Source organism: Neodiprion fabricii, chromosome 7 (assembly GCF_021155785.1).
Source record: "Neodiprion fabricii isolate iyNeoFabr1 chromosome 7, iyNeoFabr1.1, whole genome shotgun sequence".
Lineage (NCBI taxonomy): Eukaryota > Metazoa > Arthropoda > Insecta > Hymenoptera > Diprionidae > Neodiprion > Neodiprion fabricii.
The window spans coordinates 5,472,255-5,497,318 of record NC_060245.1 but is presented as its reverse complement, the minus strand read 5'-3'; the positions used below and the strand labels follow the sequence as shown (position 1 = coordinate 5,497,318).

At 37.9% G+C, this 25,064-nt stretch overlaps 1 protein-coding gene across 1 annotated transcript; it reads right to left on the bottom strand.

Moving 5' to 3' along the window:
* Window positions 1-223: 223 nt before the first annotated feature.
* LOC124186508 lies at window positions 224-23,406 on the bottom strand. The gene is made up of 13 exons (XM_046578271.1): window positions 22,008-23,406; window positions 17,420-18,835; window positions 16,344-16,855; window positions 15,495-15,646; window positions 4,181-4,738; window positions 4,002-4,099; window positions 3,801-3,903; window positions 3,360-3,711; window positions 3,163-3,276; window positions 2,912-3,073; window positions 2,586-2,780; window positions 1,716-2,032; window positions 224-917 (listed from the first exon to the last, which is right to left on the bottom strand). The coding sequence occupies exons 1-13, from the start codon at window positions 22,269-22,271 to the stop codon at window positions 706-708; spliced, it is 4,455 nt and encodes a 1,484-aa protein (XP_046434227.1). The 5' UTR covers window positions 22,272-23,406; the 3' UTR covers window positions 224-705.
* Window positions 23,407-25,064: the final 1,658 nt, after the last annotated feature.

Sequence of the window (25,064 nt, the reverse complement as noted above, 5' to 3'; positions counted from 1 at the left end):
ATAGATCATTATGTAGGCTTGACTAATCATCAGATTCGTCCTTTCTGAAAAGTTCAGTATTTCTGAACGATTTTAAGTTTGCTAATATTATCGTGAAAAATCCAGTCCAATAGCATGGAAAAATGGCCATACATTTCAGGGACTAGATTTTCACGGATGATACTAGTTGGATTAATCATTAGTACCTACATATGGTGAAAATGAGTAGGATGAAGATTGTAGCTACGATAAATAAATATTATTTTATTTCTTTATGTACAATGTAAAACTTTTTGATTTAACTATGTATTTGAGCACTAAAGTACGACATTTATGATATATAGAGTATAAGCTTCCAGATTGTCAAGTACTTTTATATGTGTGCCGGCAGCGTCGCAGCTCGAGTATTACAAAGCAGTGTTTGCTCAGCGTAAACTTCGTTCGAGTATAATATTTAGTCGGTAAACACCTTTGATCAAAAGGTTGACGAATTCCTACAGCCATCGGATTTACATAATAATTTGATAATGCTCCTGCATTCTCTGTTAACTCTGTCTCGATTTGCAGCCGGTACGAAGTTGCAAATTGGATGAAATTTTTCACCCGTTGTTCAGACATATCACAGGTTTTTACTGTACAATAACGTATACATATGCATATACATTTGTATAAAAATTGATTGAGTATAATCATTTACGTGGAATATTTTTTTTTTTCAGGACTGAGTCAGTGCGTCACGCTATTTCTGCCTCTCTTCTGAAGCAAATTCCCTGTAACAGCAAGGAGCCGATGTCTTTGCTTAAGATTTCTTGCACGGACATGTTCAGAGGCTACTTCTTTTGTATAATTTGCGGGGAACCAACCCTGCTCGCTATCTAATAGTTTTTCCCCGTGATTCCAACCATCCGCCATTTTTCGTAGGACGTTTATAACGTCTCCTGAAAAATAAAAATGAAACGTAATCGCTTGTAGATTTTGAAGTAGAAACATGTATATGCCAACATTGCAAGGTTGGTTAGCAACCAAGTTGACTTGAAGGAATATCGCGTAGAAGTTAATTAATTATATGTCGACATATCCGTTGACGATATGGCGTCAGAAGTGATTCAGCTGATCGATGTAGATAAACTTCATAAATATCAGAACGCAGAAACCATTATGCAAGCGGTCGTACTTTCATTTTGTGACATTAAGTCGATGTGGATTAAAATACGCGCTAAAAATCCGTTTTTATTATTAAATAAGACCTAGTCAACGTATGTTTACCGCCATGCTAGACGGCGTCTTCGGAATTTAAGAATCCCAAGACTGCGTCCATTGCTAGGCGAACAATATTTACAAAAGTAGACAAATTTCTCTGAAAAAGTTCCAACATGAGCTAAAAAAATTTATATTCCTTTGAGAATAAAATTTAGGGGTGGATGTGAAAACTTAGAAGGATCAATATTTGGAATGGCCGATATATCGAAATTTCGAACATGCGGAAATAAAATAACGAAAGATGAGTGTGTGTTACTGATTAGTAGTCGTTCCATCGATCTATCTAATCGAGATTTCGAACAATTCATCTTTCGTTAATTTATTTCCGCATGTTTGAAATTTCGATATATTGACCATTTCAAATATAGATCCTTCCAAGTTCTGACCCCCACCCTAATTCAGAGACAAATGTCTGCACATTACTTGCAAGACCTATATGATATCTTCGTTTCACTTTTTATACACAATCAATTTACCAGGGTGTAAAGCAAGCTCGTCCGGTTGCACAGGTGCATAAGAATACACCGCCATTACTTGAGGACAGTCCCAACTCTCGTACAGCGTTTCACCAATAAGACTAGATTTTGGTGGACTGATAACATCCATCCATCGCATAAGCTCTGTGTCACTCTCGCACGTCAAAACAAATTCCACTTCGCGTCCCATGTGATTTTCAAGCAACGTTAGTATCATTGCATGACGACCAGCCCACGGCGAATCTTCCGTAACTGATTCCATTGTCACTAAACTCCTCTTACATATGTCAATCACTGTATACGTTTCATCGTGAGAGCTAAACCAACAAAGAAAATAAGCATTAGTTAAACAGTCGGACAGCGCACAGGATTAACTGTATCCTTAAGAAGACTGGTCTATAGTCTTCTTGGCTGTATCCACTTTGTATTATTGAATAGTAAATTTGGTTGGACTGTATTCTAATGCAATTATTGTAAATTTATGTTCACGTCAAACTGAAAAATCATTTTCACCGTCATTTATACCATTATTTTACTTTCAAATCCCAATCGCCTGAGCCAGTTATATCAAAGAATAATACAAGCGTACATTTACTAATTCCTCCGAAAATTTTACATTATTTTAGAGTGTAAAACTATAGATCACATCAAGGCCCGAAACGGCAGTAAATTTTATAACTAATCGTTTTGAGGAAGTGGGATTAAGCATACCTGAATGTAATCAACTGGAATCAAGTTGTTTGATTATTCAATGAAGTGAAATGTTTGCCAGTTCTGATAAACTTCAAGTGGATTAAGTCTAATCAGTATACTATTAAAGACATCGTTAGATTAATGACACACTTTTTTATTCAGATAATATAGATTTACCTTAATTTCGGCTTGGTGACCAAAAGGTAGTCCATCAGCAAGAAAAGGTGCAACGAAGTCTTAGTGAGCCTTTTTCCGAAAGTCAACTTGTAATCACCGTCTGTTTTAGGCGAGAGTTGAATGACTGGACCACTTCTAATTAAATATCTGTCCCTCAATGTTATTGGTGTTAACTTCGGCGAATACTCCAACTTTCTGAAATGAGGATAACAGCGTTGTTATATATTTAATAGTTCAACTATGTATGACGAGTTTCCATGATTGCCGAAATTAGAAATATCATTTAGCACACTTAATTAAAACGTGTTCAACATGATTTTGCGTACCGTGCTAATGCTTCCATTTCAACTTGTCTTCCAGCAGCTCTCGCCCCTTCATTGCACTCTGTTACCACCCTGCTCAAGCTGGCTAAAACATTTTCCCACAAAGTGCGCTCAGGGTGGTCAGATCCGAGTTTAGTCAAGACTGCGTCAGCTAACAAAGGCAGTCTGAGATATGGAAAAATGAGGGTAGTTAATTGTTGTCTTTCAATCACGAATACTTTTATACCGGTTACGTCGATTACTGTAATCAATACCTTGTAACTCTTTGCATGGGCAGCATAAGGAAGGAATGTAGCGATAAACTCTGACAGGCGGGATGTGTTTCGATACGAAATAGAATCTCTAAAAATTTGGAACCCTTTCTCCCCCTGTAAGTAAGATGTAATATTACAAATAACTGTATCGATCAGAGCTTGGTATTTATTTGGCCTCATAATCGGAATCAACTTACCTCAGCTCTTTCAGAGTTGTATCAATGGTGACTTGGTTGGAGCAGTATTGCACATAGACATTGCATGACCTTTTTGCATGTTTGAATAAGACATCTGGTAAACCATACATCATTGGATCATCCATCCAAACATTTTCTAAATCAGCCAATAACCTTTCGGAAGCTTTTCGGATGCCAGGAACTCCGCCGAAAAGTTTCTCTTTTTCCAACGGGGACAATATTCCTGAATTCAATTCTGCGTTCTTGACAAATTCTTCTTCTAGAACGCGCAGTGAACTCAAATACGAAGCTTCCGAAGTAAGGATCTCAAATTTGGCTTCTTGTAGTTTCCGCTCTTCGGCAGTAAGTTTTTCTGTGATTAAACATTGCGATTCATTACACGGGCTGTTAAGTGTTGAAATATCATAATTAGCTTGATTTAGTTGTCGTAGTGGAACTCACGATGAAGACCGTTATTCACAACTTGAGGCGTTTGACACCATAGGGTTCTATGACCGGGCTTTGCGAGGTCAGTCGTAGCTTGTGTTGGAATCAGACCTTCGACCTGCGAAGAAGACAAAGATGAAAACTGATCGATCGCTTCCGGAGTGAAGTTCGAGAGGAACTATGTCTCATCAAAAATGAAATTTAAATACAATTTACCTCTTCATAGCCGTCGGAGTCAGATTCGAAGGCAACTCTGGCAGCGGCAGCAGCGTAAAATTGATAGAGAGGTTCTTCGGCGAGAAGACTACATCGGTCTGTAATTTGAGGTAAATAAAAACACATCAACGTTTAAGAATAACTTACAAATTTGAAAGCTCGGGTCGATTATCACACACCTGCATTACTGTTCTGGGACTGTACAGAGTCGTCGTCTTGCCAACTCTTCGATTCACCACTCGACCAATTTCCATTGCTATAAATTTTCTCCTTATCATTGGCATAAGTTACGCTAAAGTTATTCTCATTGTTGTCCAAGTAGAAGGTTGACAGTCCCATTACACTCTTGCGAAAATGTTTCTTGAAGCTGAAGTACTTTTTGTGATCGGCAGTATTGGTACCGACTTGGTTCCCTGCACTTGGATCCTTGGGGATGGTTTCACTGTAGATGGTTTCATGCTCGCCCGCGCTTTTCTTGCGTATCCTGCCCAAGCTCCCTTTAGTGAGGCTCCAAGTACGGCGCAACAACTTCATTCTTCTGCCCAAGGTTTGTGTAAGACTTGCCTCTCTTGGCGGCGGTGGCGTTGGCCGAGAAGGTGCTTCCAAGTAGACGTCATCTTTATCCGGAGACAATCCATTCCCTTCTGGATTTTCTTTCTCAGTTTCTGAGTCCGAACTAAAGTCATCGAGTTGCGACGAATAGAGTGACTCGTAATTGCTGTTATCGGATCCTGAGTCTGATTGGAAAAAAATTACACGTAGAATTATCCGCTGAGAGAAGTAAAAACAACTTATCTGGATAATCACTTAACAAGGGATGTTAATTTATGAATGAAGAGTTATTGAATCGTGATGCTACGAAGAAAGCGGATCAAATAAGCACGAAAGAAAAATAGTACTCGTCTAAAAGTAGGAAGGAAAAACAGGTGATATTGACAAAAGCATTAGGACTAAGCAAATGTTACTTAAATTAATTACACAATCCACACTCCACTCTCGTACAATTGAATCGAATTTCGTTGAATATGTAATCGCAACGACATTCAGCCAAAATTCAATTGCAGTAGTGAAAATTGAAGAATTCGTACAGCTTCAACAATTCTTTAGTCTAGTATTCATAAAACGTTAGTATTCATCCTCTGTCTTCGATAGTTTACGATCTGAAATGTTGCCTACAATATATTCAGATATAGGTACGTTTAGAAATATTCGAATGGATAGAAAATTGACTTGTTGTTAGATCGAATCAAAAGTTTTCATCTTGGTATCGTGGTCAGGGATTGCAAGTGGAAAGTAAGCATAATGGTTACAGTTTCCTAGGCCACTGATCGTGAAGCAACATCATGGATATTTTCAAACGCCTATACAGGTTTGGGTATCGCATCCTAGTTCTTTGCATGTTGTAAACTACGTCACGGAACGGTGGATATATTCTACTGAAGGTAGCTATAACGATTATGCGGCAATGAATATGCTGAAAAGCAAAGGATCTTATAATATTCAGATTGTGAGACGATAGAGATGGGCGACAGCTTTACATATATGCAAATTGTAAGCTTGACAGAACCGTTTTTCTCTGTGCGCATATTTTCTTTAAGTGAAAAAAGAATTGAATATCCGTTTTAGAGTATTTGGAAACCATGGCAACAATCAACTCGAGAGCAATTTTTGTAGTCGCAAATTCTGGCGAACAGAGGCGAAATTCACAAGGCACAAAGACCCAAATAACATTTTTAAATCGACTGTCCCGGGTCTTTTGAACAATTTTTGAGCCTTTGTGCTTCGTGGAAAACAACTATCACCTCCACAAAAAATACTTTAAAGATGCTATTCAACAGGTATATAAATACTCGATCTTTAAAATTTTTAGTAAATTAATTTTAGTAAGTATTATATAATTTTAGTAGTAGTAGTAAAAAAAGTAAATCAATTTTAAGCAAGGCTAAAACAGCCTTTACAATTCTTTGCGCTTGTTTTCTCAATTCCAAATCGTAAGCCTCTAATCGGTGGACCAAGTAAATTACATATTATGCATTAAGAGGCAGTTACGTTCACAGATTGTTAAGTTACACTTAACAGCGTTGACTATAATAAAATACTAATGACATCCAGTCGAAGACGTCACATTTAAATTGTACCCGGTATCTGAGATATCCGGAAAGAATTACAATGTTACGCCGTATTACACTAATGTCCATGCGTGAATAAAGCGAGACCTCAGAACAAGGTCCATTAACGGATGCCAATGATAATTAAACGAATCGTCACGTGACTTGTGCATCATCGTATACCAGTTTAATTGAAAGCAAGATCGTAGTTTGAAAAGCGATGAGAATGAACGATCGTGGTGTCTATTAAATTAAATCAGGAAGTGTAGGACCTTCGTTAACGTAACAGGACAACTCTTGCACCTCTCTTAGTTCGTCTCTAACAGGAACCAAAAGTCTCAACTGAACTAGGCCACACTCGAATTGTTGATCCTTCAAAATGCCATCATCGCAATCCGAATTAGCGAGGATGAATTTTCTCTCTTGGGAACCAAGCAGCAATACCGATCCGGTACCAAGGCTGACAGCGACTTGAAACGAATCTCAAGGTTAACCCACGGCATGATCTCACCACACCTCAGACTACATCGCGTTGATGCAGGTATATACATACATATACACGGTATATATAGAGTAGTATCCGCAAGTAGAAGTTCGATTTTCTCCAAGGAGGAACTTACCCTGAGTATTCGGCCTGCGAGACAATGTTCGTAAGCTTTCCCTCATTACGAAATTATCAACTCATCACGCACAACGTTTGAATTTCTTTCCATTGAATTTGACAGCCAGCCTTGTCCCAGTCTTGCGTCGCGCTAGCCTCCAGAGAACGCGACTTGAATACCTTACTGTATAAGTTTAATGTTAAAACCTCAGGACCGGCACCGCGCACGTTTAGAGCTTCGAGGCTCAGAATCGACTGAGAACGCGATATCGCGCGCTTTCACTTGGTCTCTCTACTCAAGTCATATACGAACACTACAACGCGATTCGTGTTATACGTATTCGTAACAGCACTTGCGTTTCTTTGCAACATTGCTTTTTCTTGCACCGGAATTTTTTTAAACATTTTTCTTCGCGTCAGTACTTGCCCAGTGGATTCTGTAATGTGAAGTATAGATGCCTACAACTGAATATTAGTAAAAGACTAGTGCAAGGGTACCACATAAAGGTACACCACACACCAATACACAAACGTACGTGAATGTTATACTATAACATCATAATAGTTTAATAATTTTTATGCAATTCCCCTGACTCAATTTACATAACTTGGCACTCGAATGATTATCAGGTAAATCGGTTACCTTGCTAAAGCTATGGATCTTTGAGGTAAAAACTCTGTTTAGAACACGTTGTGTGGTATAATAAGGTGCAACAATTTGCACATAAGTGCGATTCCGCCGTTTGAGAAACGATTATAATCAGAATGAAGAAAGTGTTAAAAAGCGATTTAAGTTTTAATTTCTACTAAATAAATTTCACTCTTTATGGTTGCAGTCCTGGTCTAACGTGTTTGTGTGTGTGTGTGTGTGTGTGTGTTCAAGTGGGTGTTAGTTGTCCATTTCTATTACGTATGTATACTTGGAGTATGCTCACGTAGTATACTGCACATATGAAGAAAAAAAGTATGGCATAAGGTTGCGCTGAAGCATAATTATTCCATTGTGCAGGCAAAATTGAATTGCTTTCGCTGACTATAACATCATGGGAATGCGAGACGTTCCATCCCACGCAGCTTGAAGCTAACCGGATTAAAAACCAGATGAGGCTTCCAGAAGTATGCAAACTTGAGAATATCAAAGGTATACGGTATATATGTAAATTTTAATGAAACTGGCTTTTATTTTTGTCACGATCAGTTCGTTGCACCGACAATAAATACATGTGTGGAGTGATTGAAAGTTGTACACATCTTTCTGATACGAGAGACTTTTCTTTTCATGAAAAATTCATCTAATGACTTGAAACATTATAAATTTTCAGAAATGTATAATCCTCCTATTAATAATATCAGATCAAACCTCTTTCGAGATGAGCAAGTGACCATCACAAAAAATAAGTTTGTCCAGCATTGTTGGAGACAGCGTTAAATATTTGTCAAAAATTTCCTCGCATAAATTTTCGTGATATTCACGAACGTACAAGATTAAAAACATATTTGAAAAATAATTCACCTCTTTTACCTTGCACACGTGCAGTATCAAAGTCATGAATTATACCTGTGTCAAATACATGAACATGTGTAATTAATTTCTAGATACAGGCCTGAAGCCTAAGGTAATTTTAGAAGAACGTGACTCTTTTTGCTTCCTGCTGATCTATAAGGTAAGGATTTCCAATAACGGCTAAATACGCATGCGCGATATATCCGGTGAGCCGAAATGGGCCTGAAGATACAGTTTTCTACGCTTACCGACTCGTTCAAATAGATCGTGATCTGAATCCAGTCGGTAATTGCAGCAAACTACAATTACTGGTTATTGTTGTTATTATTACTTCAAAAAATTAATTTCAAACGCTTCGTTGTTTAATCCAGTGTAATCGGTAATCGATTTTTTACTCCAAATTTTATAGCCGCTATAATTTACTCGCCGTATACGCAATAAAGTTATAAAAATTCATCAACTCAAGCCGAATCACGTAAATTTGATACACAGAAAATTTTCATATCGATTTGATACTTTCGGCTTCGGCCTTCCCGACATTTTAAAAATACCGTTTGCAACAACGTACGCGTAACAATCCAATCCGCATTGTGCATTAATAAGTACGAGCAGGATATTGATGGAAAGTTGATTGTGAAGATCGTGGTCATCGTGATTATCGTGATCGTTAGGTGGTCATGGTCACGCGTAACACGTACAAACTTTTACTTGGTACATGTAGCGCGTGACTCTTGTGCCGATGATTCAACACATCTATAATATTACTTTATGCTTGGCTGTGTTTCAGGCTACGATATGTGCACCCATACCACCATGGTCAGCAGAGTGAGTTTGTCACGGCGAGAGGCAAACATCATCGCTAATCAGTTGGGCGAAATATGTAGAACCGAAAGTACGGTATTTACACATGGCGTATGGACTCACAGTTGCTTCAACACATGATTCACACCAGAGTTTCTATTCTCATACGAACGAAAAATACTCTCGTGAATTATACAATCGAACCACCAATGAAGAATCGATTTTCTGATGTCAACGATTTATGTATGCGGATGCATAGTGTTGGAGAAATGCTGTGTGATGCAAACATCTTATGAGTAATTAATTTTTTTGTGCAAAAGGTGACGATTTATCTGATGTCTGTAATTGAAACTTGTAATATTTAAGCCTATGTTCAACGGCATGCCTTAGTATTTAATTCATTCGTTTAGTTATATAAGCACGAATTGTATAATGATCAAATTAATATCTAGGATTGAACGATAGATGTAAAACAGGCATGATTTCAGCGTTCTACCATAAATGTGACAAATGCCAGATTTATTTTAAATAAAGCGCTCATGCATCTTGAGTACCTTGAAACCTAATTTATTTTGGGTTACTAATAGAATAATGTTCTGCGAAAGTATTTTTCTGTACTCTATGTAAGAGCATAGCATTTCATGTAACATTAGTATGTCCTAAGCTCATCACGATTGAACGGTTCTGTCTGGCATTTGGTTCTTACAATTGCACTGTAACATGCGGACTCCTTTTCTTTCGCACTTATGAACGTCCATCCGCTGTTACAATATGATCAGAATTAGGCCTGAATACATTGTATAGAAATAAGAATTCACCCTCTGGGTAGTAATCATGTCTGCTAATCAGAGTACCCAGTAAAGTATTAAGCTAATGAGTACTTCTTCTTGCGCGAGGAATGAGTTAAGAAATTGGCATGGAATCGAACATAAGTGATGAAACAATTGAGTTAATCGTTTGAGCTTGAACATTCAACGTCATCCAAAAATTGGCTAATAGTTTTGTCAGAGGTGTCAACGCAGTTCCATTTTGATATTTGTTTCGACGTTATTCAATTTTGTGTAGAGTTCTCGATCTTGGGGTAGAAATAAAAGTCTGAAATTAATGTGAATGTACTTCAAGAAACAACACAAAATCGGTGGACATTATGTTACAATCCGTATCGTTGATGAAAAAATGACAAACAATGACAAAGTTTATGTTATAGCTCTCACATCCTAATATAAAGCAATCCAGAGTTCGATTGATTTAAGATGCAGAACTCAGTTGACAGAACGTCTACGAATTCTTATCTGGTTCTTTCGCAGAAATTATTAGATAATTAAAAGAAACACTATATTTATGCTATACACTGAAACCAAAATACTTGTACTACGATTAAGGAATATTAAATAAACTGAAACTGAAACTTTAAACCTGTGAGTTGTTGATTTATCTGTATCACCTCTTTAGAAATAAGGTATATATTTTATTCTTTTCGGTCGACACTTTTGATTCGTGGCTTCCTCGGCAAGCGATCACCATCCTTCTCAAGCAAGCGGGCATGCCCTCAATCACACAGCGTCGACATCACATGCAGTCAATCAATGTGTCCCTGTTTTTAGAAGAGCTCCTCGGTTCTCCTGTGCTCCTGATACCAGGAGTCATTTTCGCTGAAATTCCTCCGATTTGCTTAGTTCTAAGAGAAAATGGCGGGAAAATTTTGAGATCTCATGCCCTCTCAAGCAAGCATGCATGCCTTCAGTCATACAGCGTCGACATCACATGCAGTCAATCAATCAATCAATGTGTCCCTGTTTTTAGAAGAGCTCCTCGGTTCTCCTGTGCTCCTGATACCAGGAGTCATTTTCGCTGAAATTTCTCTGATTCCCTTAGGTCTAACATCAAATGGCGGGAAAATTAGCGATCACATGCACTCTCAATCAAGCAGGCATGCCCTTAGTCACACAGCGTCCACATCACATGCAGTCAATCAATGTGTCCCTGTGTTTAGAAGAGCTCCTCGGTTTTTCTGCGCTCCTGATACTCGGAGCATGCATGCCTTCAATCATACAGCGTCGACATCACATGCAGTCAATCAATCAATGTGTCCCTGTGTTTAGAAGAGCTCCTCGGTTCTCCTGTGCTCCTGATACCAGGAGCCATTTTCGCTGTAATTTCTCCAATTCGCTTAGGTCTAACAGAAAATGGCGGGAAATTTAGCGATTACATGCCCTCCCAATCAAGCAGGCATGCCTTCAGTCATGCAGCGTCGACATCACATGCATTCAATCAATGTGTCCCTGTGTTTAGAAGAGCTCCTCGGTTTTTCTGCGCTCCTGATACTCGGAGCATGCATGCCTTCAGTCATACAGAGTCGACATCACATGCAGTCAATCAATCAATCAATGTGTCCCTGTTTTCAGAAGAGCTCCTCGGTTCTCCTGTGCTCCTGATACCAGGAGTCATTTTCGCTAAAATTTCTGCGATTTGCTTAGTTCTAAGAGAAAATGGCGGGAAAATTTTGAGATCTCATGCCCTCTCAAGCAAGCATGCATGCCTTCAGTCATACAGCGTCGACATCACATGCAGTCAATCAATCAATCAATGTGTCCCTGTTTTCAGAAGAGCTCCTCGGTTCTCCTGTGCTCCTGATACCAGGAGTCATTTTCGCTGAAATTTTTCCGATTTGCTTAGTTCTAATAGAGAGTGGCGCGAAAATTTAAAATCTCGTGCCCTCTCAAGCAAGCAGGCATGCCTTCAGTCACACAGCGTCAACATCATATGCAGTCAATCAATGTGTCCCTGTTTTTAGAAGAGCTCCTCGGTTTTTCTGCGCTCCTGATACTCGGAGCATGCATGCCTTCAGTCATACAGAGTCGACATCACATGCAGTCAATCAATCAATCAATGTGTCCCTGTTCTTAGAAGAGCTCCTCGGTTCTCCTGTGCTCCTGATACCAGGAGTCATTTTCGCTGAAATTCCTCCGATTTGCTTAGTTCTAAGAGAAAATGGCGGGAAAATTTTAAGATCTCATGCCCTCTCAAGCAAGCAGGCATGCCTTCAGTCACACAGCGTCAACATCATATGCAGTCAATCAATGTGTCCCTGTTCTTAGAAGAGCTCCTCGGTTTTTCTGCGCTCCTGATACTCGGAGCATGCATGCCTTCAGTCATACAGCGTCGACATCACATGCAGTCAATCAATCAATCAATGTGTCCCTGTTTTCAGAAGAGCTCCTCGGTTCTCCTGTGCTCCTGATACCAGGAGTCATTTTCGCTGAAATTTTTCCGATTTGCTTAGTTCTAATAGAGAGTGGCGCGAAAATTTGAAATCTCGTGCCCTCTCAAGCAAGCAGGCATGCCTTCAATCATACAGAGTCGACATCACATGCAGTCAATCAATCAATCAATGTGTCCCTGTTTTCAGAAGAGCTCCTCGGTTCTCCTGTGCTCCTGATACCAGGAGTCATTTTCGCTGAAATTTCTCCGATTTGCTTAGTTCTAAGATAGAGTGGCGCGAAAATTTGAAATCTCGTGCCCTCTCAAGCAAGCAGGCATGCCTTCAATCATACAGAGTCGACATCACATGCAGTCAATCAATCAATCAATGTGTCTCTGTTTTCAGAAGAGCTCCTCGGTTCTCCTGTGCTCCTGATACCAGGAGTCATTTTCGCTGAAATTTCTCCGATTTGCTTAGTTCTAATAGAGAGTGGCGCGAAAATTTGAAATCTCGTGCCCTCTCAAGCAAGCAGACATGCCTTCAGTCACACAGCGTCGACATCATATGCAGTCAACCAATGTGTCCCTGTTTTTAGAAGAGCTCCTCGGTTTTTCTGCGCTCCTGATACTCGGAGCATGCATGCCTTCAGTCATACAGAGTCGACATCACATGCAGTCGATCAATCAATCAATGTGTCTCTGTTTTTAGAAGAGCTCCTCGGTTCTCCTGTGCTCCTGATACCAGGAGTCATTTTCGCTGAAATTTCTCCGATTTGCTTAGTTCTAAGATAGAGTGGCGCGAAAATTAGCGAACACATGCCCTCCTAATCAAGCAGGCATGCTTTCAGTCACACAGCGTCGACATCATTTGGTCTACTTCCTCGGCTCAGTTGTTCTCCTGATACTAGGAGCAGTTTTCGTTTCAGAATCGATTTATGTGACTCTGTCTCAACGAATTTGACCCTGAGCGATGCAGAGAAGACATGAAAATGAGTGTAGGACCAACTGCGGAGGAAATACGAAGAAAACACACAGAAATTTGTATAATTATTTATTACAATCCAGGTTACATAAAACAATACAATGTTGTACATATTGCAACCTACGCAGGTGCGTGGCACCTGTGCTTAGTACGTAACTTAATATATACTTACAAACTACATCAAATACTATTTCATACATCACTTCTCAGATGCTGCAGGTAATATCTATAGCACTTCTTCACCCAGATATAATAGTCAGCTTTCTTATGCAATGATCAATAATTTTTTTATCATTTTTCCAATTCACTTAAATATTTTTTGGTAACTTGTTCACGTACTACACACTGACACCCGAACACTTGTACTAGCATCAAGACGCAATAAATATACTAAAAATCAACGAAACGAAACTTCGTAGCTATGAAGTCGTCGTATTCCTTTCCCATCTTTTCAACAAGCTGGTGCAAATTTCATAACTTTCGGCCGTTTTTTTTTTAATTCGTTACTCGCAGCGTATTCGAATTGCGCCCAATCAATTTCCCTCGCAAAATTACGTCGATACCGTGCATCAACACATTGTCCCAGCATTTTTTAATAACGTCACATTTTCACAAAAATTCCAAAGAGTCTTAATATCCGAGCTACTTTGAATCGAAATTCACCATCGTTCAACTTTTCAGTTCAAAAGACTTACACTGTTTAATGCGCGATAGAAAGGCATGGTGCATTTCCAGGCGTGATACAATAATACGTACGCACGTACCAATCGATGAGTCACGTGCCTATAATTACTGTACAATCTACGGCCAATGGTTAGAATTAATTGGCGGCACGGCTTGTTGTCAGAATGACTATGCTTATAAAGTTACTCTGAAATTGTTTTCAATTAATTTCCACAGACATTGTATGATGCAACGCATCAGAATAGATCGATGTATCAGACGCAAGCAGGTACGTCAATTGTACGTAATATCGTTCAGACATATAGTTATAAATATATCGAAGTGGAAAAAAAAGTATCGGTACCTTTGGTTTCAAGCATACAAATCATTTCGTTGTATTTGTTATGTTGTTGTTTTAGAACAGTTTGGTTAATTTTGTCCAACCAATTAAAAATTCATTTACGGTATCCAAATTCTCCAAAAGCATGCCATTAGCAAGTCTGCATATACAGTAACTCTCCAGTGATAATTTTGTTTAAAAATACATGGATAGCAGATGTAACAGAAGTGTGATAAAGTATGATAACATAACCAGGGAAATCAAGTGAAACATCGGAGATAGGATGAAGGAACAAAAAGATGTTATACATTGTGTGAATAATTATCCAGACTTGACAGATGCATCTACGCACATGCAGCCTCGCCATTTATAGTTTGCAGTATACATAAAATAGATTAGATTAAGATTCGAATAGATGTCTATAATAGTAGAGAATAGTACAAGAGTAGAGTTAAGCTTTATTATGTTATGTATATACGTTACATATTTTACATGTATGCATATCTGATAATATGGAGGTGAAACATTGAACAATTCACATAGCTGAACACAGATAAGAAGCGATGGGAGACGTGTATAGCATAGAACGAAGAAGATTAGAGGAAATTATAATTTATAAGTCATAATCTGTTTGATTTATATCCTTGACTGACGTGTATGTATATGTATGTCTACCTGTTGCATCCAATTGATGCATCTAGAAAATTTGTTCATTTCGGACTTTAGAATATGTAAAATTAATGATAAAAATTCAAGTATGGTGTAAAGGAGCCAACCATGAGAATAATTTATTATATTAATTACAAAACTGTATTACTCTAATTACACTCAAGATAATTTTAGTGGAAATTCACCTCTGAAGTTCCATAAAATAGAAATGAATTTTTTTTCTTCTTATATAAGTTAAAATTAACGCAGAAACAAGGATTTTTCATTAAAATTTAACCGGTATGCAGTGTTAAATTTTGACCAATTATGTGTTATCGACATACAGTTCCCTGAAGCACATTCACAAGTGTTATTATTCCTTTATAACGAATGAACAACATATTTTTAAACAAAATGCGATTGTAAATTAGTATACCCCGTTCGCGAGAATACCCGAAAGTTAATAAATGGATAAGTATAGGTATACATATTATACATATTCTCGGTGTTATTGTTGCGTACGAAAGTCGAGAAGGTATAATAACAACGGAGATAATCGCGTAGCAGGAATATATCGCCGTGATGTGAATAACTAATGCGTGAATTAGAAGACGATTGGTGAGGGAACGAACTGTATCTACTTACCGACCGAGGTGTGGTCGCAGGTATTCTGGGCCGAAGATCGTGCTGAATTTCCTCGCGACGCTTTGGACCGCTGCCTTCTTACTTTGTGGGACCAAGTCAGTCCCAACTTCTTCTTACAAGGTGTCAACTGGATGTCTTCTCCTCCCTTCGTGCTTGAATATGAAATCAAAAAACAATTATTCCTATAACAGATGCAGCGATTTAAACAAGCGAATTAATACTAAACCATTCGAATTTAGATTTATTATCCTGAGAAGTATGAGGATCTGTGAACCTTTCAACTTTTTCTTTAGCTTCTCTTTAAACTTTCCCACATTCGAAAATACTTGAAACGATATTGCGGTGAAACTGTATTCAGAATGTTATTATATCCAAATAGTTGTCACAGAAATTATTTTCGTACCCGAAACTTTCAATTCGAAGAAGTGATCGCGTGATAAAATGCTTGACGAGTTCGAAGAAGTTGCAGTTTATGGATATAGATTTTGAAGTGAATCACAATGGTTTGAATTGATTTTACACGTTATTGACCTTTTGAGAATTGGACACCGATATTACAAAAGATAGTAGCAAGTTGGTCGCAATCCTTACTTCTATCACACTACAGATATTCATGTAATAAAAATTATTTTTATTTCTATCAACTATCGTAATGTCGTGTTAAAATTCGAAATTGAAGGACAGTTTTTGTTTCACTTCACCCTAAATTCACAGATATCTCAAAATACAAATGGAGGCATACTGCTAATCGAGTTTTTAGAGACCGTAATTTCCACCGATTCGGGTGAAAGAAGTGCCATTAATGGTTGTTGAAGTTTTTTATACAATTCAACACAGGCCTAAATTTACCTCGTTCCATTTCGTTGAGGCAACGGAAGAGGAAGTGGCGGCGGCAATGTTTCATCCAAATCTTCCCACTCGGATTCATCTCTGGTAGAATTCAAGCCCGATAGTGAACCAGCGTATAAACTGTTGACGCGTTCCTGATGAGGAAGATCAACATCATCGTAGACGTCACGATCACAGGAGAGGTCTTCGAGACTTGAGTATTCGTTGTTAATGGACAAGTAAGGGTTTTCACTACTAGCTTTATCGTTTTGCTGCAACAATGCTTCTCTGGTAAGTTGTCCCTTCGTAGAAACCATCATCGAGTCCCCAATTTTCGGTGAGAAACGATCAGCGTCAGGATGTGGAACCGTAAGACAGTCACTATGAACAGCTCTTGCGCCACCCGGCGACATGTTTTCTCCTATCGATGCATAACTTGGTGGCATCACATCGTCGTAAACGTCTTCCTCGTTTCCTTCTAATACGATCACTTTTTCCACAAGCGTTGGTCCCACGTCGTCGTAATCGTACTTCTATGGAAGATGGAAATAAAATGATCGTTACTCGTTGTCAGACTCTAATGCCCAGTTGGATACATTTTTCATATAGATTGTCAATTTGACAGGAGAGGAAAGTGTTCTAATTACCTGGAACGAGTAATGTCAAAAAATTCAACCACGTCCTAACCACCAAAACCTACTCCAAATAAATAATCTAAAATATCTATCGCAAGCTTTTTCTGGATAAAAAATTGTCCCATTCTTATTTTCGAATAACACCAAGAGATTCCACCATCCCTAAAAATCAAAACCTTCCTCAAAGTATTACAATAAACTACGTGGAACATTTTTTCTGGTTAAGCAGGTTCTCGTTCCAATTTTCAAGTAGAAGAATAATATTGTTGCACAAGATTCTTTACACAACAAGAGTGTATTACGCGTATTTTCACGAAATACGAAATTGAGTTTAGTCACGTGACGTCAGATTCATTCGCGACAGCGCATGCGCAGGAATTAAAAGTAGTCTTTCCTGCACTCCACTCTACCGTCATAGAAACGGTTACTTTACGCATAAGAAAACGCATAAATGTGACTTACTTCGGCGGATTCTCTGGACGGTCCCACGTGGTCATATTCGTCGTATTCTTCGTATTCCTCGTACTCATCGTCTGGATTGAAATCAACCGAGGTTTGTCTTTCCTCGAGTGATAATTTGTTCGACTCGTAAGATATTCGCTGGCTAGTTGTTCCGTTCACTGGATTGGCGAGGGATTTTGAAATTTTCATCTGCTGACTGCTCCACAGAAAACTTGAATTCGGCGTTGGTCTTGACGGGACGTCAGCCATGAGTTCATAAATTTTCTCCTCGGCCTCGTTTCCGCCCGTTTTCACCACAGTTGCAGTTACATTGCCCAGCTGCTCGGGTACTTTCTCCCTTTCGGATTCTTGGCGTTCGGCCACCTTGCCATACGTGCATTGCAACCTTCTAAGGGGTTCCGTTTTTCCCGTCGCCGCCGCATCGCTTTTCATTTGATCAAAGAAAGCGGTCTTAGATTTAACGTTTTTTCTGCTCAGATCGGCGGGGCTCATCGGCACGTATTTATGGCTACTCGCCTTAATTTCATTCTTCAGCTCTCCCCCGTTCGTCAGGTTTCTACTGCACCAGTTTTTCGTCATCGACTGGATTCTGTTCTGCTCATCGGCGTTCAAACAGGCCGGTAAAGTCAAGGAAATTCGATTCTGATTCACCACCGACCCACCATTCGATCTGTTCTTCTCTACTATCAATTTCGGATTCGTCACCGAGGCGATATGGACGAAATCCTTTGGTTCGGATATTTTAACATTCCTCAATTCTTCCCGAGACAGGCTTTTCAGCTTCGAAGATTTCAAGCCTGTTCTATTATTCGGCAATTTTCCAGCTACTTCTGAAACGGTTGAACCTGTTTTCTTCGGCACCTTTTCCAAAGAATTTTCTTTCCTTTCAGCTCCTTCGGACACGTTAAGTGGGTTGCTTTCGGGCAATTTGATTGTAGAATAACCAGTTTCCATCAGCTCGTTAGCCTCGTTTGAGAAAGTAAATAAATGGGAACTGTTATTAATTAATCCTGCAGGCAACAGGAAGTTTGAACGTTTTTCATCGTCGTTTCGTAACTTTCCCAAAGATTGCGACTCGGATTCGTGATTCGCGAATCCGGATTCCCTGTTCGTTTGTTTCCGCGATTCAGTCTTACTTCTTTTACGATTATGGCTATTAAGTTTCTCTGACTTGTTTGAATTGCTGCTGAGTTCCAGGCTCGGTGACGTGATCACCTCAGGCTCCAGAAGCTCGTTCAGCAGTTCCGGAACTGTTTTCGACACATTTTTATGATATGGCACTTTAGAGGTATTCCCGTTTTTTGACAGCAAGCTTTGCCTGTTACCGCCGCTTTCCTTCGGAGTGTTTTCAAATTTACCGGTCGCTACGTTTACCTTATGTCGCTGCTTCCAGTGTAAACTTGACCCGGATCGAACCTGCGCAAATGTGAAATCTCAATTTTAAAACTTGTCTCAATACCACGCATATTAATATCGCAGGTCTGCATGAAAAAAAAATTTCTTTCAGCTGCATGGAATGTTTTTATGTTTAAATTTAATTATAATCTTTCCAAGTGTACTGAATCCAAAAATGACTTTCATTTCCCTCCACCACGTAGATCGACATGCGATTTGAAATGCATGAGAAATGAAGTGACATGTATAAAGTATCGCTGATGTACGAGTTTTAACCACAGTAGCCACCGAATGATTCATGTATCCAAAAAACAAGCTCTTCGCCTTGAATGCGAATTTTCCGGTTCGAACGTCACTTTTTCCCTAACCGAATCGAACATAAAATAACACTCGGAAGTCACAGTTTTCTCTGTGACTAACATCATTTTCTCCCCATTTAAAGTATGTATAACGTTATGTAATGTTTGCGAAGCAGTCCTGCTGGACGAATATTATTTTGTGATTGTCTGTACTGAATAAACAATTTCTTTCCGACTAGTGAATAAATTTTATGATCGCATTTCTTTCAATTTCAGTAACATCTTTCCCTGATCTATTTATAATTATTTGTATTCACTGTAACTAATCGCGAAGAATTTCTCCGTTAAATGGCACGATATTAATTTATTTTGTATTGTTTTAGGGTCAAACTATATTACAGAGCATCAAATATTCACAAATAAAATATTGCAAGTACGCTAAGCTTCTTGACCTGACAAAGGCTATTTTATCTACCATTAAGAATTTCGCTATTCTTATTTATATTTTTGTCAATATAAAACCGGTATAATTATAAATTCATGCAAAGAGTGTCGTCCGAAAATTCGAACACCTGAAAAGATATTCAAATAACTTTTCAGACGTGATTATAATAATACATGAGATGTCGATGTGTGGGATAGCTAAATTTTTCGCGGTGTGATTTTTTGGTCGTTAACCTTTTCTCCTTTAACTCCAGAGGTCAACCGAATTCAGACCCGCTCGTTACGTACAAGTATAATTATTGTGCGACGAAGTAGACGTGCGTAAATACGTCGAAATTAAAAATACGCGTCTCCTCGACTCAGGTGTATTAATTAATTTTTTTGTTTTTTTTTCTTTTTCAAGAAACCACAAAGACTTGTGTGGGTGAAGAAACGACGAGCTTTCCAACTTCGGTGTAGAGCTGTACAATGTCATCTACGGAAATACACCTGTACGTACAATTATATATAGATATAGATAAGTGTCCGCTCGACTTATACAGTACACGATGTATTACGATCCACGTGCGCGAGAAAATCGCTTTCGATGTTTTACACGAGTACCTGCAGTATAACTTCCGATCTAAGCGTGAAGGATGATGATAATTTTCATTACACGTATGGGTATGAATACTTATACACAATATTGCTTATACTATGTATTCACACACGATCCGCACTCGTGCTTCGAAATTGAAAACAACTCTTCTACAGGTACTGTATATGTACAAGGTATTCCGCCTGTGTTATACGCATGTATATGACATGAAAACTTGATATTCTCGTCAACTTTTCATTCCAATTATCATTCCACGCTAAATTTCAATTATGTTTAGAGGATAAGAAAGATTTTTTTTCACAGTCCGAATATACCACATGTAGATACGAGTACACTGAGGAAAATTTCATTTGTCACAGTAACTAGAAAAATTCAATAAAACAGGTATCGTTAAAAAAACTGTTTGAATATTGTTGGGATTGCGAAAAACGAGGTACGCCTAATCATTTTGCGCTAATGTCGATCCTTTTTTGGTTATTGCAACGGAAAATCAGTTTCTGAGGTTTACTCTACTTTTTTAGTTGAACAAGGCTTTAACGTCAATTTATTCTTGCACGAGCATTAAATATTCGCAACGGTGGCAAGAAAATATAGCAGCAGTGATCGTAACGAGAAAGAATAGTAACGGATACTAGACTTTCCGGTAACAGCTAGAAAACTAATTTTCATTTTCTACCTAGAACTATATTTTTCGATTCTGGTAAAAAATGAAAATAGTTAAAGACCGAGCGGTAACCGGAACTAAAAATTTCTCTCATTGTCAGTGTATGCATATATATGATTGAGTATATAGTAAGAAAAATTTCTAATCGTGGCTACTGTACAGTCCTTGACTATTTTTTTATTTTTTACCATTATCGAAAAATCTGCAGTTATGGGAACTAAAAGATAATTAGTTTTCTAGCCGTAAGCAAAAAATCCGATACATGTTACTAATTTCTTTGATCATGTATATTTTCTTCTACAACTATTGCGACAACTTGTTGTTAGTGTTACAATAAATTGATGTTAGGGGGGTTATTGCCCTGGAATGAATGTAGTAAACTAAATAACCAGAAAATATGGTACAACCGACAACTGTAATAATTATCGCACTAAGTGTGCAGCTTGCTTGTATCAAATCTTCTTACAGTTCGAACAATATTTATAATAATTTCCATCCCTTTGTCATTGTATTTATAAAGTGTATTACTAGGTAAATTTTTTTTTTTTTTAATACTATACAGTTATAGCTCAAGCAGCAGCACAAGAAATGAAAGCCGAATCGTTCCTAATATAGTAAAGAAATTTATCACCTAAGTAGTTTTACAACAGCGATGATCTATACTTCGGTAAACTTGATAATGACCTTAAATCATTGACCCACCATAAAACTACCATAAAAAAGAAACTATGAAATTAGCTTATTGGTATATGGAAATAATATAATATTTTTTATCACTTCTATAGGATACAGTGATCGGATATTTCTCATATTCAACATTGTATTATCTGGCTTAAAAACGAATAAATAAATACCGATTAAAAAACTAGAAATATGTTTTCCGTATGATTACGATTATTTTGTTTCGAAACATGTTCTTTTACAACTTTTATTCTACTACTTTTCAAGAGTCATATATCAGACCTACGAACAGGTAACTAAATTTACCTTTATATGGGTTTGCATTTTTATCCTTGTATTTGTATTTGAAAACTGAATCAATCTGATAAAATAAATAAATAAATAAATTTCTGAACCGCAATTGTAAGGATCTGTACCCGTTTCATCGAAAAAACTCTTCCCATCACCTTATAAAAAAAAAATAAATAAAATGTAACTTTCCTCAGCTCGAAACGATATGGGACTCACTTTAAAACTTGGACGTCGAGACGACGTCTTCCCAGAATTAGCCACCTTTCTACCGGCGTCGGTTTTATCAGCTGTCTTAGCCGAGGCATTGCTATCATTGCTGTCAAGAGGCACCAATTGCAAAGGCAGCCTGGCTCTCTTCAAGGCCAAACAGTCTAGCGTAGCATAAACGATTTTATCCGCTGGTGCATCAGATTTTGTCGAGGAACTCTGCAGCTTCCTGTGAAGAAAGCTCCGATTTGCAGTCGGCGATCTATAACTCATTTCTCAGTCACTCTAGGCGTACATTCCACTGTCATATGTCAGGTAAAATATACCGTTTATTATTCCTTCTCCCTTTTTCTTCACTATTGTTATTTACACTCATAAGTATATATATATAGCGATGATATCGAGCCAGCTATAATCTAGCGGCTTGAAAATTCAACGTTTATCTTCTCGAATCATGTGTATTCGATGATCTTGGGAAAAACACGTGACACTGCGATCACCATTTCACGTACCTGACAGGTACTTTTGAATTTTCCTCAATTTTCAATTCCTTGCCACTACCTTCTTATTCAGCTCGAACAAACTATGGAAGGTGTGTCACTTGTTGACTGTATATATTATGTATATATATGTATATATATACTGTCACGCTTAGGTATATATTAAATTCAGATAAGAATTATCCTCAAGCCAAACGGGCGTTATCACGCCTTTCAAAAAACGCCGGCAACGAAGGGTGGAATTACATTCGATCTATAATTCTTCGAAGGTGATGGATCAGTTCGATTTTACAAAAAAAAATTTTCACCGCACTCTTTGGCACACTTTTAAAGAAAATTTGGAAAAAATTGTTAGCGTCGAGCTCAATTTGATAATCAAAATCAATACGCGATTCGCACCCGCGATAAATTATACGTACATAGTATCACTTTGATCATAACGATCACACGTCACGCGTTTTACAATGCCGATTATTATTATTATTATACACACACACACACACGCGCACAACCACAAAGTAAACGTGAAACTTTGAAAATCCACAAGTATTATGTTTGTAAGGTGAATTTCCCGCGAAATTTCCTTTATAATTATCCGGTGCTGTGAATTCGTTACGGGGTAATGCGTATATTCTTCGAATACGCGGTAACGATTACTTCGAACGATAATCAAGAAAATTATTATTATTATTTACCGACCATTCGCCAATGTCGAAATCATATGATAAAATTTGTCACTGTACGATCGCTTCACGTTATAATATGTACGAATGTAATAACCGTGCCTCGTAAAACGTTGCGTACACTGTGCAAGAATCCCACAAGTACAGTTAGCCGTATTTATATATACCTATATCCATGTATATATATATATATACATATACATATACATATATAGGTACATATGTGAAAGAAAAATAGTGAAAAAGAATGCACAAAACTGAATTCAAAAAAGTATCGAGAGAACAAAAAACAAAAAAAAAATCGACGCGTCACACGTGTTCAAAATCTTTTTTAAAAAAAAACACTGCCGTTTGCTGTTATTTATTTATCAATCTACATTCGCGATCGTCCGCGATCTCGGTTGCTTTCGATATGATTTAGGTATTCGCGGAACGATGGTACGAGAGGAAAACGAAAAAAAAACGAAAAAAAAAAGAAGAAAAGAAAGGCGAGACGAAGTTGAAGCGACGAAAAGAAGAACGAAGAAACGGACCCGTGGGACAGAAGTGCGCGCGCGACTCGTATTTTGTTGTCTCAGCAATTTGTGCGCCTAGTCAGTGAAGCGGCTCGGGTGTCTCCGACTATTCACTCGGGAATCTTCGCCCTCGGAAAGTGGTGCGTCAGGGAACTGAAGAATTCCCGCATTCCAACGCAGGTGAGCAAGGATAACTTGCGTTTCTCGACACCAATTACCTGCCTCACAATCAGCCGTGATCGCTTCATACGTGACTTAAGAATGACGAAAAATAATCGATTATTTCCTTCACGATTAATCGAGTGTGATCGATTATTTTTCAAACTCGATTTACCGACCGAGGCGATTGTTTTTTTTTTCACGATCGGTTTTTGTTTTTTATAATACAACATCGATTCACGTGTTTCAAGTATCGATTGTTATCATTGACTTAATTACTTGCTATAAGTACCTGTAAATGAATATTTTTACCTGATATTGTAAATATTTTTAACGAAATTATAAATTATCAAGAAACTTTTCCGCTTTTAAGACTCGCTACTGAAATTTACCAAATTTTGTTCTCGTATGCACCGTTTCAAAAAAATACGAAATAATCGATTGATTGATTAATTTTCACCGATTCAATCGAGTCGTGTTCGATTATTTTTAAGACGATTGCTTCGAAATTTATCCTCGATCTCATGATATTCGAATTTTGTTGCTCTTATGGTAAATTAAATATCTGAAGATAATAAGTTTTCAAATATTTACCCAAACCCTTCGAATTCCCCAATTCGAATAACAGAGGACTTTTGGGATTTCGAGAAAACCCGAAACTTGGTAAATTATTTGCCTAGAATTTTGAATACATTTTTTCAAATTTACTTTCCAGGTAAATTCAACAACTGTACAATGTTATATATGATAGTTGCGGGGATGCAGTTATGAAATTTTGCATGATTATAAGAATGATCATTGTAATTGTAGACAATTAACGAATGGTACCGAGAAACCGTTTCTTGCATTATCCACGACCCACATATTCCTGCGTTTGCCACGAGATTTGAATGAGGTTAAAGAAATTCGACGATGCAGGTATAAATAGTGGTATAAAAAATTTTCCTAACTTCATCCATTACATTAGAGTCGTAATATTATAAACAAGGTATAAAAACGAGTTTCATAAATAAGTCTCAAAGTAACGGTTCCTTGATTTCGGAATTATACAGTTCCAGCAGAGACGAGCATTAGTACAAAATTGTACTACAGCGTACTTTTGAACGTGATATTATTCCACGGTGAAACTATTTTAACTTAAAACTTCATACACCTATTCAAGAGAACGACTCGTATGACTCTGAGAAAAAGTAACGAGATCGAACGGAA